At 35.3% G+C, this 15,006-nt stretch overlaps 1 protein-coding gene across 3 annotated transcripts in view; it reads right to left on the reverse strand.

The window, feature by feature from the left end:
- Nucleotides 1-2,961: 2,961 nt before the first annotated feature.
- The window catches only part of NBN (nibrin), a 52,575-nt gene continuing 40,530 nt past the window's right edge, over nucleotides 2,962-15,006 (reverse strand). For 2 of the 3 annotated variants that reach the window (XM_060287049.1, XM_060287047.1), the window contains 2 exons: nucleotides 11,420-11,469; nucleotides 10,094-10,263 (listed from right to left, as the gene is read on the reverse strand). In XM_060287049.1, the coding sequence (XP_060143032.1) occupies nucleotides 10,233-10,263; nucleotides 11,420-11,469 (81 nt within the window). In that variant the 3' untranslated portion in view covers nucleotides 10,094-10,232. Of the gene's footprint in view, nucleotides 4,760-10,093; nucleotides 10,264-11,419; nucleotides 11,470-15,006 lie in introns of those variants that run through there. The other variant, XM_060287048.2, reaches the window with a different exon arrangement.

A 15,006-nucleotide genomic window follows, 5' to 3' on the forward strand; every position in this document is an offset into this window, starting at 1 on the left:
AGGGAAGGATAAAAACTGTTGACATCCCCTTGTGTCTCAAAAGTTTTCTTTTACCCGACCAATAGCATTTTTGCAATGAGAGTATTCACATACACGCACAAAAAGACTTCAAGGAAAATAAAACTTCAGAAGGGCCCTAAAGGCCCTAAAGGCCCCGGGCCCTAAAGGCCCTGGTGAATAATTTCATTTTTAGCAACCTCACATTTCTCAATTCTCTCTCAGACCTAGCTGTCCTATGTTGCATGTAACATTAAAGCTTATTCTCTGATGTAATATACTCTTGTACTCTTAAGTTGATCAATTTCTGTCCCATAATTCCAAATCTTTCATTATTCATCAGTATCAACTACCTATTCAGGGAGGGAGGAAAGCACTAAATATTTTTACTAGTCATACCATGATGTGGGCATCTCTTTCATCCCTCAAAAGTCTAGCTCTTGAAAGAATGATTAAAAAGCAGAACCTCTTTGGGGTTTTGAAAATAATACAATAAAAATAAGATTTAGTCACGGCTCTGTGTTTTAAGCAGTCTGAGTATGTGAACTTAAGAACTAAGGACATGTAGAAGTAAAATACGTGATAATTATAAGTAATGGGATGAATGGAAGTACACATTTATAAGATGTATATATTACACTGGAAGTGGTATGTTATTTAAGGTAAACTGCAATAAATGTATTCCTTACAGCAACTAGAGAATTTTATAAGGTGTGGCTGTAAAGCCAATAGAGGCAGTAAAGTAGAATACCAAAAAACATTTTAAAATTTGAATTTTTTCCTAGGTGCACAACATAGTGATTTGATATTTCTGTATATTACAAAATGATAAGCACAATAAGTCTAGTTACCATCTGTCATCATACAAAGATATTACAATATTATTGATTATATTCCCAGTGCTGTCCATTTCATCCCCATGACTCTATTTTGCAACTGGAAGTTTGTACTTCTTAATCTCCCTCACTTATTTCACTCATCCCCCAGCCCCCTGCACTGTAAGAATGACCTGTTTGTTCTCTGCATCTAGGAATCTGTTTTATAATGTATGTTCATTTGTTTTTTATGTTCCACATATAAGTGAAACCATACGGTATTTTTTTCTCTCTCTGACTTATTTCATGTAGCAAAATACCCTCCAGGTCCATCCATGTTGTCACAAGTGGCAAGATTTCATTCTTTTTTATGACTGAATTATATATATATGTACATACACACACACACACACACACACACACACACCATAGACACAGGTTGCTTCCATATCTTGGCTATTGTAAATAATGCTGCAAGGAACACAAGGGTGCATATATCTAACTGAATTAGTGTTCTTGTTGGAAAAATACCCAGACGTGGAATTACTGGATTGTATGGTAGTTCCATTTTTAATTTTTTGAGGAAACTCCATGCTGTTTTCCATGGTGGTTGTACCAATTTACATTCCCACCAAGAGTGCAAGAGGGTTCCCTTCCTCCACATGCTCACCAACACTAGTTACTTGCCTTGAAGACAGCCTTCTGACACAGATGTGAGGTGATATTGTGGTTTTGATTGCATTTCTCTGATGATTAGTGATGTTGAGCATCTTTCCATATGTCTGTTGGGCATCTGTATGTCTTTTTTGGAAAAATGTCTTTTTGAGGTCCTCTACCCCTATTTCAATTGGTTTTTTTTTTTGAAGTTGGGTTTTAAGAGTTCTTTGTATATTTTGGATATTAATCCCTTATCAGATATATCTTCTCCCAATTCAGTAGAACTTTTTCATTTTGTTTAGTTTCCTTTGCTGTGCCAAAGCTTTTCAGTTTGACGTAGTCCCAATTGTTTGTTTACTTTTGTTTCTCTTGCCTGAGGATACATATCTCCACCAAAAGATACTGGAAAGACTAATGTTAAAGAGCATACTACGTGTGTTTTCTTCTGGGGTTTTTATGGTTTCAAGTGTTATTAAGTTTTGAATCCATTTTGAGTTGATTTTGGTATATGGTGGGAGAAGGTAGCCCAGTTTGATTCTTTTGCATATAGCTGTCCAGTTTTCCCAACACCATTTATTGAAGAGGCTATCTTTTCCCTATTGTATATTCTTCCCTCCTTTGTTATAAATTAATTGACAATAGAAATATGAGCTCATTTCCGGGCTATTTTGTTCCAGTACCATAAAACTTTTCATCACTGTAGCTTCGTAGTATAGTTTGAAATCAGGGAGCATAAGACTTCCTCCAGCCTTGTTCTTTCTCAAGATTATTTTGGCTATGTGAGGTCTTTTGTGTTTCCATACAGATTTTTAAATTATTGGTCTAATTCTGTGATAAATGCCATTGGTATTTGATAGGGATTGCATTGAATCTGTAGATTGCTCTGGGTGGTATGGTTATTTTGACAATACTAACTTTTCCAATCTACGAGCATGGTATATAATTCCATTTGCTTGTATCATCTTCAATATCTTTCATCAATAATTAATTAAAAAAAGAAATCTATGCAACAGATTTCTATATATTAATTTTGTATCCTGAAATATTATTTAATTCATTTAGTAGTTCTAATAGGTTTTTTTTGGTGGCATCTTTAGGATTTTCTAAATATACTATCATGTATAAACCATGTATAAACATGGCAGGCCAAAACGGAATGTAATGATATAGTCAAATTGCTAAGAAAAAAACAAACCAAAAAAACCCCAAAAAACAAAACTTTCCAACCAAGAATACTCCACCTAGCAACGTTCTGAATTGTTCTGTCCTTCTGAATCAAAGGAGAGATTTTCCAGACAGCAATAGCTAAAGGAGTTCATCACCACTCAACTAGCCTTACAAGAAATGTTAAAGGGACTTCTTCAAGCTGAAAAGAAAGATGCTAATTAGTAACAGAAAAACATATGAAAATATAATCTCTGATAAATATAAATTTAGAATAATGTAATGGTGATGAGTAAATCACTTAAAAATCTAGTATAAAGGTTAAAAGTAGAAAAAATAATTATAGCTACAATAATTTATTAATGGTTACATAAGGTAAAAAGATGTAAATTGTGACATCAAAAACATAAAACATGGGGGTGGGAAGAGTAAAACTGCAGAGCTTAGTATGCATTCAAAGTTGTTATCAGTTTAAAATAGACTGTTATAACTATAAGATGTTTTATGTAAGCCTCATGGAAACCACAAAGCAAAAACCTATAGTACATACACAAAAGATAAAGGAATCTAAACATACCACTACAGAATATCATCAAATCAAAAAGGAAGAGAACAGAGCTTCCCTGGTGGCGCAGTGGTTGAGAGTCCGCCTGCCGATGCAGGGGACACGGGTTCGTGCCCCGGTCCGGGAAGATCCCACATGCCGCAGAGTGGCTGGGCCCGTGAGCCATGGCCGCTGAGCCTGCGCGTCTGGAGCCTGTGCTCCGCAACGGGAGAGGCCACAACAGTAAGAGGCCCACATACCGCAAAAAAACACAAAAAACAAAAACAAAAAAACAAAGGAAGAGAACAAGATAAGAAGGAACAAGTGAACTGGAAAACAATTTACAGAAATTAATTAGTCAGAAAACAACAAAATGGCAATAGTAAGTTCACACTATCAATAGCTACTTTAAATGTAAATGGACTAAATTCTCCAATCAAAAGACGTAAAATGGCCAAATGGATAAACAAACAAACCAAATTATATGCTGCCTACAAGAGACTCACATTAGCTTTAAGGATACACACAGACTGAAAGTGAAGAGATGGAAAAAGATATTCCATGTAAATAAAAATGAAAAGAAAGCAGAAGTAGCTATGCTTTTGTCAGACAAAATAGACTTCTATCCCGAGTATAATACAAGACAAAGAAGGTCATTATATAATATTAAGGGTCAATCCAACAAGAGGATATAGCAAACATAAATATTTATGCACCCAACATAGTAGCACCTAAATATGTAAGCAAATATTAACAGATTTGAAGAAAGAGACAGCAATACAATAACAGTAGGGGATTTCAATACCCTGCTGTGATAAACAATTACAATTAATACTAAGGAGATTGAATCAATAATCAAAAATCTCCCAACAAAGAAAAGTCCAGGACTAAATGTCTTAACTGGTGAATTCTACAAAACATTTAAGGAGTAGTTAATACCCATCCTTCTCAAGTGAGTCCAAAAATCTGAAGAGAAGGGAACGCTTCCAACCTCGTTTTATGAAGCCAGCATTAATTAAGCCAGCTCAGGGACTGAAATAGTTGATATTGTTAAAATATCCATCCTACACAAAGCAGTGTACAGATTCAGTGAAATCCTTATCAAAATTCCAGTGGCATTTTTCACAAAAATAGAATAATTGTAAAATTTGTATGGAACCACAAAAAACTTAAAAATTCAAAGGAGTCTTTAGAAAGAAGAGGAGCAAAGCTAGAGGCATAACACTTCCTGATTTCAAAGTATATTACAAAGCTATATCAATCAAAACAGTACAGTATTGGCATAAAAGTACACATAGATCAATCAAACATAAGAGAGCCCAGATTTAAAGCCATGCATTTACAGTCAATTAATTTTTGACAAAGGATCCATGAATATAAAATGGGGAAAGGAGGGGCTTCCCTGGTGGCGCAGTGGTTTAGAGTCCACCTGCCAATGCAGGGGACACGGGTTCGTGCCCCAGTCCGGAAGGATCCCACATGCCGTGGAGCGGCTGGGCCCGTGAGCCATGGCCACTGAGCCTGTGCGTCTGGAGCCTGTGCTCTGCAACGGGAGACGCCGCAATAGTGAGAGGCCTGCATACTGCAAAAAAAAAAAAAAAAGGGGGGGGGGGAAGGATAGTTTCTTTAATAAATGGTGCTAGGAAAACTGGACAGCCAAATGTAAAAAACTGAAACTGGACCATTATCTTACACCATATACAAAAATCAAGGCAAAATATATTAAAAACTGGACTGTGAGACCTGAAAGCATAAAATTCCTAGAAGAAACCATAGGAGGTAAACTCCTTGACATAGGTTTTGGCAATGATTTGTTTTTTTGGATTTGACAACAAAGGCAAAGCCAATAAAAGAAAAGTAAACAAGTGGGACTACATCAAACTAAAAAGCTTCTGCATGTCAAAGAAAACCAACAAAATGAAATGGCAACCTATGGAATGGGAGAAAATATATGCAATATATGCAAAACATATATCTGATACGGGATTAATATCTAAAATATATAAAGAACTCAATAGCAAAAATCAAACAATCCAATTAACAAACGGACAGAGAAACTGAATAGACATTTCTCCAATGACATACAGATAGCCAACAAGTACATGAAAAAGTGGTCAACATCACTAACCATCAGGGAAATCAAAAGTATCTCACACATATTAAAATGGCTGTCATCAAAAAGACAAGAGATAACAAGTGTTGGCTAGGATGTGGGGAAAAGGGAACACTTGTGCACTGTTGATGGGGATGTAAATTGGTGTAGCTACTATAGAAAACAGTATGAAAGTTCCTCAAAAAGTTTTTTAAAAATACATCATATGACCCAGCAATTCCACTTCTGGCTATATGTCTGAAGGAAAGAAAATCACTGTCTCAGAGAAATATATGCACCTCTGTTTCACTGAAGTATTATTTACAATAGCCAAGACATGGAAATAACTTAGGTGTCCATCAATGGACAAATAAAGAAAATGTGGTATATATACAAAATGGGATATTACCCAGCCATAAAAAAGAAGGAAATCCTGTTATCTGTTATAACATGGATGAATTTTGAGGCCATTATACTAAAATGGCAGAGAAAGGCAAATACTGTATGATCTCACTCATGTGGAATCTAAAAAAACCCAACTTACGGAAACAGAGAACACATTGGTGGTTGCCTGAGGCAGGGGGGTAGGGAAAATGGATCAGGGTGGTCAAAAGGTACAACAAACTTCCAGCTATAAGATAAACAGTTTCTGGGTATTGAATGCACAGCATCTTGACTACCTTTAACAATACTGTATTGTATATTTAAAAGTTGGTAACCTTTAAGATGTGATCTAAGAAGTTCTCATCACGAGAGAACAACAATTTGTAACTATGTGAGGTGATTGAGGTTAACTAAACTTGTGGTAATCATTTCACAACATGTACATATATCAAATCATTATGTTGTATACCTTAACCTAATTTATATCTCAATAAAACTTAAAGATATATGAAGTAAAAATGGACAGAACTAAAGGGAGAAATAGACAAATCCACAACTACAGTTGGAGATTTTAATATGCATCTTTCAGTAACTGGTCAAAGAGAAAAAAAATTAGTATATTAAAGATTTCAATAGTATTATTAACCACTGACCTAACTTTTATAGAACACCTATACCCACAAACTGCATAATACACTTTAAGTGTACATAGAACACAAACAGACCAACCATATGCTGTGATAAAACAAGTTGCAAAAAATTTCAAAAGACTGAAATTCTTACTAAATACATCTCTCACCATAGTGCAATTAATTTAGAAAGCAGTAACAAAGAACTGGTAACTAACTAGCTATTATATCTCTGGATAGACAGAGAACTTTTATTTGGAAATTAAATAGCTAATGCACATGTCAATGAAGAAAGCACAAGGAGATTAAAACATATTTTGTATTGAATAATAACACAAATATCCAAAGTTGTCACATGCAGCTAATGCAGTGCACAGAGGGAAACATATAGTTTTGAATTCTAATATTAGAAAGAAGACAGGTTTAAAATCAATGATCTAAGTTTCCATCTACAGGGGCTAGAAAAATACGAGCAAAGTTAAACACAAAGTAAGTGGAAGGTAGGAAATAAAGAGTGAAAATCAATGAAACAAGACAAAAAATAGAGAAAATCAACGAAACTAAACATTCTTTAAAATTTTTAGAACAGAATTGATAAACTTCTAACTAGATTGATCAAGCAAAAAAAAAAGAACACAAATCTCTGAAAAGAACAAAAGAGACATCACTATATATTATACAGACATTAAAAGCTTAATACAGGAATATTATGAACTCTACGCCAGTAAATTTGTTAAACTTGAGGGAGGAGAAAACTTTACCTAAGTCTCAATGTGCTTTGATCTCTTAGGAAGGAATATGGATCATGATCATTCAAATAAGCAAATATAGACTCCCACTAGTGTGCCCAACCACAAGGCTTCAGTTAACGAATTAGGAAGAAATACGTAAGGAAGATACTTCTGGGTAGAAAGAGCATTATACCTAGAGAAAGGGAAGGGGGTATGCAACTTTAAAAGTGCTGCTGGAGATCCTTTTTAACCCACCTCCCAGAGAAATGGAAATAAAAACAAAAATAAACAAATGGGACCTAATGAAAGTTAAAAGCTTTTGCACAGCAAAGGAAACCATAAAAAAGACAAAAAGACAATGCTCAGAATGGGAGAAAATATTTGCAAATGAAGCAACTGACAAAGGATTAATCTCCAAAATATACAAGCAGCTCATGCAGCTCAATATCAAAAAAACAAACAACCCAATCCAAAAATTGGCAGATGACGTAAATAAGACATTTCTCCAAAGAAGATATACAGTTTGCCAACAAACACATGAAAAGATACTCAACATCACTGATCATTTGAGAAATGCAAATCAAAACTACAATGAGGTATCACCTCACACCGGTCAGAATGGCCATCATCAAAAATCTACAAACAATAAATGCTGGAGAGGGTGTGGAGAAAGGGAACCCTCTTACACTGTTGGTGGAAACGCAAACTGGTACAGCCACTATGGAGAACAGTTAGGAGGCTCCTTAAAAAACTAAAAATAGAACTACCATATGACCCAGCAATTCCACTACTGGGCATATACCCTGAGAAAACCATAATTCAAAAAGTCATGTACCACAATGTTCACTGCAGCACTATTTACAATAGCCAGGATATGTTAGCAACCTAAGTGTCCATCGATAGATGAATGGATAAAGAAGATGTGGCACATATATACAATGGAATATTACTCAGCCATAAAAAGCAACGAAATTGACTTTTTTGCAGTGAGGTGGATGGACCTAGAGTCTGTCATACAGAGTGAAGTCAGAGAAACAGAAAAATACCTTATGCTAAGACATATATATGGAATCCAAAAAAAAAAAAAATGTTCTCATGAACCTCGGGGCAGGACAGGAATAAAGACACAGACGTAGAGAATGGACTTAAGGACACAGGGAGGGGGAAGGGTAAGCTGGGACAAAGTAAGAGGGTAGCATTGACATATATACACTACCAAATGTAAAATAGCTAGCTAGTGGGAAGCAGCTGCATAGCACAGGGAGATCAGCTTGGTGCTTTGTGATCACCTAGAGGGGTGGGATAAGGAGGGTGAAAGGGAGACACAAGAGGGAGGGGATATGGGGATATACGTATGCATATAGCTGGTTCACTTTGTTATACAGCAGAAACACAACACTGTAAAGCAATTATACTCCAATAAAGATGTTAAAAAAAAAAAGTGCTGCTGGGCAATGGACAATTGTGAGATTATGGTCAAAGGCTAGGCTACCTCTTCCCTGCCACCACCTAAAGGCCCAGGTCAAAAATGGGGGCAGAGTTCCCACTCATCTGACTAAGAAAGGGAGGTGGCAAGTTACACCTCCCCTCTTCCTCCTAAAACATGTAAAGGCTTACAGAAGAGTCCCCCAAAATCCAAGGGAAAAGGTACACACCTTACCCAAGCATGGGTGTGACTAAAGTTGTTCAGGGCAGAGCTAAGAGCTTTATAAAAACTGTGCAGCACTGAAGGATCTATGCAAAGCAATGGCAAACATCTTTCATCTATTTAACAATACTTTCTAAGCTAAACAGAACTTAAAGGGAATTTTAAAAACTCAGTCAGTTCTGGAGTGTTTGAGCTTTTAGACTACTCCTAGAAAGTTAGAGAGACCATTATTCATTTATCTTTGAATTCTTTCAATGTTGTGGAGGGTAATGTTTTATATAAAATACACATTTAATAATGTTTCCTAAACAAAGAATTTGAAGGGATAATAAAACGAAGAAACAAGAAAAAGCTAGGACATTTAAAAACTATGTCCTGAAAGGAAATAACATGTTCTGAAGGCTGGTCAAGGGTGCAAAGTATATTAGTCAGATACTTAAATATGGTGACTTCCCTTGACTGAATATGAAGGAACACTAAATCTTCCATGAAGGCTTAGCAACACTATAAACTAATTTATGATATAACTTTTCATGCTAGGCTATCTCTCACAACCTAAAAAGGGGTGGCAGAACCTACGTGAAACTAGGAAGTTTTCAGTCAGTATAAAAAAGCATGTTCTACCTCCTAAGACAAAATGCATCAGTCCTTAGAGCAGGTAAAAAGACTTTACCCTAATTATAATGTACAGCCAAAGCTGTCTATATGACAAAATGTGGAAAAAGACATTCTTTTTTTCTTACCATCTCCCTTTAAGGTAGAAAGAAGACGATCTTACCATTTCTACTTTATAGATACAAAAACTAGGATTCTAAAAGGCTCAAAACACCCAGCTCAGTAAGACCACCAAATAGGTCTTATCTCATTCTAGTGAGATCTATCCAGAAGCTTGATGAAGTCTTCCACTATCATTCCCAGTACTAGAATAATATGTGGGTGACATTTTCAACACTGAAATCCATTTCACTTGGGTTACTTCAGCTCAGGGAAGACTATGGCATAATGGAAAAGAAAAAAATAATAAACAGAAAAAAATTATGTTTTGATATGACTATAACCTTCCAATCTAGTCAGTGAAGAAGAATAAGGTACAGAACACTGTATATATTATGCTATCATTTTATAGGAAATTACTGAAAAATGATATGCAGAGAAATTTGAATAGACATTAAAAATCTCTGTAAAGACTCATAAGAAATGAGTGTCATGGATTTTTTCAGAGGAGGGGAAACGAATAGCTAGGACAGTGGTAGAAGGGAGACCTTTTTAATCTTTTACCCTTTTTATACTTTTAGAATTTTGAACTGAGACCACAGTAACTATTCAATAAGTTAAAGTAACGTTTAAAAATGAAAAAAACATTATTATAAAAGATTAGATAACAAAGACTGAAAACAGAATAAACAATACTAATTGTCACACACAAAAGAAATGGAGTTTTGTTCATTTTATTTAACAAATTTAGGCCATAAACTTAAATCTTCTATACACTATATGCATGTATCCCAGAGGAAACTCGATGTAAATACTTGATAGGAAATGTTTTTCCATGGCTTCTTCATAAAACCCTGTTATCTTCTCCTTTTTACATTAGGATTGTATCTGCAAAGAAAGAAACAGTTAAATGATATCTAGATAAATGACAGCATTCCTTTCACTTTTCAAGTTAAAGAGCTTTCAAAACATAGACATACTTCTGCAAACAGAAATGAGAATGCTAATTTTATCCTTGGGATCAGATATTAAGCACTGACATTTTTACTGTCATTTATCCTTTTGATGCTGCTTTGATGAATATTTGGTAAAACATCATCAAAAAATCCTGTAAAAGCACTAAAATAATTAATGAAAACAACAGTTTAAAAATTAATACATGTTTTTATACTTCCTCCAGGATGGCTGCAAACAGACCTCTCCACTCTCAAATTAAATTATATCATTTTCACCAAGAGCATAATGAACCTCAAATATAATTATAAAGTCTTCTCCTATAACAAACAATGTAGTTGGGCAACTATTCCCATCTGACTTGTACTTATGAAAAATCAGCACCATTTGTCAACATTTTCATCAATGATTCACACTGTCAATAATGAAATTAAAGAATCAAATTGGTTACAAAACAGACTCAAAATACAGTATTTCTTGGGAAAATGTTATTCTCCCCAGCCAGTATCTACCTACAATATTGTTTATGAATATTTGTGAGCTAATTATTATAATGTTTGTTGGGTCTGCAGGAATGCTGAAAATGTTAAATCAGAATTAAATTATAATCATCCATTATAACTCCTCTAACCCTCCCACAAAAACCTGCTTTGAAACTCTAATCCAGCTTCTTATTTTTATGTATGTGCCAAATAAAACTAACAAATGGTCTGGTATTTTACTTGTCTTATTTCAAAACCCCATTCATTCATAATTCTGCTCAGAGCTGAAAATCTCACAAATTTATCAGCCAAATTCACCCAGCTCAGGACCCTTCTTTTGCCTAAATGCCCCAAATAAATTTTAAATATCTTGTGACACAGTATAAGTGAATTAAGCTCAAACCTAGAAGCTATATCCAGTAAACCTAATTATGAGGTGCTCAAGTAGTAAAAAGAAATACCTATATTAAAAACAAGACAAAATATTCTTTCAGTGAAGGTACTGAAGTGTCTATTTCTAAGGATAGAAGAAACAAATATTTAACCTCTATCAATAGAACTGAATTTTATATACAAAGATTCAGGAGAAAGCTGAAATTAAACTTTACCTAAAGAGTTCATCGGCAAGAGATTCTTCTTTTGCATGTTGATTTTGCACCTGTCAAAATTAACACAGTTTCAGAAACTTGCTAAGTGATGAAAATATAGTTAATGAAATTGCCATGCTGGGTGATCACATCCCAGAGGTCACCAGGTCTGTAAGTTTTTGCCTCTATGACTTCTTGCCCATTCAACAGGTCTGTTCCGTATTCACTTCATGCCAAGATTACCGCGAAAGTCCTCTAATTGAACAACTTTCTCCAGCCAATCTCCTCTCAAAGGCAACCAACACATACATTGCTAGCTTGTTGAGTTTTTAAACATTTTTTTCCAGGAGAACCCTTCTACTAAATGAAATTTCAGTGTTTTGAGATCATACCACTGATGGAGGGGCTGAAAGGGCAATATTTACCCCCCCTTCAACCAGAGCAGCTCTGCAGGTAAAGTGGCTCTCTTCCTCACAGCCCCAAATCAGGACTCAGAAGTTGCTGCTGAATCACCTCACCCACAAAATAATTTAAAACACAAACTCACCAAACTCCTAAAGTACCTTTGACAGTTAGGACTGGAAATACCTTGTGCTGGGTGCATCTTCCTAAAGTCCAGTATGATGGACTTCAGTATGTATGATCCTATCATGTGCCATGATCCTATCATGTGCCATTCAAAACCCTTCAATGACTTCTCCCACCTACCAAAGAAAACACAAACTCTTGAGTCTGACCCTTAAATGGGAAAGGCTCTTCATAACCTGGCTCCATTCTACTTCCTCAATCACTTCTCACTCTCCTCTTCATGAACCCTGTATGCCAGTTAAACTGAATCACACAAAAAGACAAAACAAACAAAACAAACAAAAAACCAGGCTCACCTCCGAACAAATATACTGGGACCCTCTCTGCTTTTGTTCATGACAAAAAATGTGATACAGTATCCTCCTCTTTCCACATCTGACCATCTTTCAAGGTGCATTCACTCAATAATTGTTTAGTGTCTACTATGCATCAAGGAACATGTTCTTCACCTCTTTAACAATGGCTTTCTAATCCTCTTCATTTAAAAGTAAGTCTGCTATGAAGAACTCCCACAGAACTTTACCTATGTGACTCCTAGATGTTCATCAATTTCTATCTTCTGTTATAATTATTTATATCACATCTCCACTAAAAAACTGTAAGTTCTCTGAATGCAGACACTGTTTGCTTACTGTAAGTAATTTACATTTGTGTATTTCCAGATACTATCTTAAAACTGTTTCTAAAAAGAACTCATTTAATCTTCATATAATCTCATTACTACTTTTACACTATTATTCCAATTGTAATCAATAAGGAAACAGAGACTTAGGTTAAGTACATTGTAGAAAATCAAAAAATTGTCATATGGAAGAACTGGGATTGACCAGGTCTCCTTGAATAAAAGCACCAGCTATTAACCAGGCTGTTACACTGCTTCTGAGTCTTTGGAAAGGGCCTAGAAAAAGACTTGCAGGGATTCAAACTTATAGAATGATTTTCTATTCATACAGTGAAATGTCAAACTGAAATTACATCTTTTACATTTTCTAGTAAGTACAGCAGAACACAAATGGGAAGGCACATGATTTTCATAAAGCAGTTGTCAAAAAAGCTGCTGGTATCATTCTCCTAAATATTCTTAGAGGCTTCCTAGTAAGGGATGTGAATTTTAAAGTTTAAATAGTAAACAAAAATCAGCTTTATCTTATATATCTTAGTAAAATCATTAAGTAAAAAAGTATTAAAAACCAGAAATCCTCCTATTACTGGCATTTTTCAGTGGCTTGGGAGAACTACAAATCACAGTCTTTCAAAAGTCAAATCAGGTTGGGTAGAGGTCAAAGAGTTATTACGTTTAATGCACAGAATAAAAACATCCTATATTCAAAGAAAGTTTGGGAACTAAGTGATTATGAAAACTAAGACTGGTCTGCAGCAAAAGAAGAAAAAGGAGGGCTAAAAAAGAACAAAGGCAGGGAATACAGAAGAGTAGCTAGAGCAAGCCTAGGGAAACATCAAGACAGTAGCACATTTATACATAGAAGCTGCAGTCATGTAGAAGAACAAAGTCAACTCTATTATCTTAGAGAGCAAATCCTACCTAGAGCACCTAAAATTGTTCTAGCAAAAAAAGGAGAGATTTGGTAGAATAAATCTAGGACACAGCCTCTCTACTAATGCTAATGAAATAAATGAAAGATAGGAAAAAGTCAGCAGCTGCACCATCGTTCTGTCAACTCCTCCCCATCCAAGAACAAGTAAAACTCGACAGCTATAATTAATCAAGAAGCACATAACCCCACGCCACAGACTTCAAAAAGGTGGCTGTGCAAAGAACCAAAAGATTAATGCAACTGATTCCTAACCCTCCCCCAACTCATTAAAAAGTGCTACGGAACTGTCCAAACCTGAGAATTCTTACTAATAATACAAATTTGGGAAAAAGTAGCCTGAGCAGGAAAGAGAAAACAACTGCTGGTGGACTGCTGGGAGGGGACTAATGGCATGGAGAGGTAAGTGGGACTGACACTGACCAAAGGCATAGGCTCCAGGCATCCCTGACAAATTAGGCAAATAACCTAAAATGTAAGTTATTCTCTTCTGGGATAAGATATACTCCCTGGTACATATTTAATTCCAGTTCCAAGAAAGAGCTGCACACAGCTTTACATTACCCTTGCCTTTCCTCAATTCAATGTTTTCAGGCAATAGAAACTAGATGGGACATGCAATGTGCCTTTGACTGAACATGCTGCCATACCAACAGTATGGAGGCATCAGGATAATTGTTTTTTATGAACAAGCTAAGATGGGTAGGAGTGACTTCAACGACATTCAATTTTTGCCTCACAAACTGGTTTCAGAATGTAATCCCTGCAATAAGATGTCATATAATGTTTCACACAGCAAACAATATCTGGAAAGGGTATTTTACTTTAAATAGCTGCAAGATGAAAGAAAACAGGAAAGCCACTCCACATCCAGATGGAAAAAAAGAGAGAGAGACTGGAATAGAACCTGCAAAAGACAGTTAAAGAACCTAGTCTGAAACAAATAATAACCCATAAATAAAAAATAAATAAAATTAATAAGAACATGAATGCAATAAAATAAGAATAAGAGTTAAATATAGAAAAAACACAATGAAATGAAATGGGAATGAATGCTAAGTAAACAAACCGAGAACTCTAATAACACCATTTCAGAATTAAATAAATGAGAAATAGCTAACACTGTTTCCACTGTTATAAATGCTTTATTAAGTAGTATCGTATGTTATTCTCACAAAAAGCCTGTGAAATGGAGGTACTATTATTATTCCCATTCTGCAAAGGAAGAAACAGAAGGATAAAGAAGTAATTTCCTCAAGGTCACATAACATAGCTGGTGAGGAACACAAGAGACACAACTGAAATTTGGATTTCTGATATAGTGAAAGAGCTTAAGAAAACCACAATGAACGTAGAAGAAATGCATGTGAAGGGCAAAGGTGATTTAATAAAAGGAGAGTTATGTCTTAAATGTAGAGAACCCAGCAAATATAAAAATGTTTTTAAAGATGTAATAGAAAAGTTCCT

Source organism: Globicephala melas, chromosome 17 (genome assembly GCF_963455315.2).
Source record: "Globicephala melas chromosome 17, mGloMel1.2, whole genome shotgun sequence".
Lineage (NCBI taxonomy): Eukaryota > Metazoa > Chordata > Mammalia > Artiodactyla > Delphinidae > Globicephala > Globicephala melas.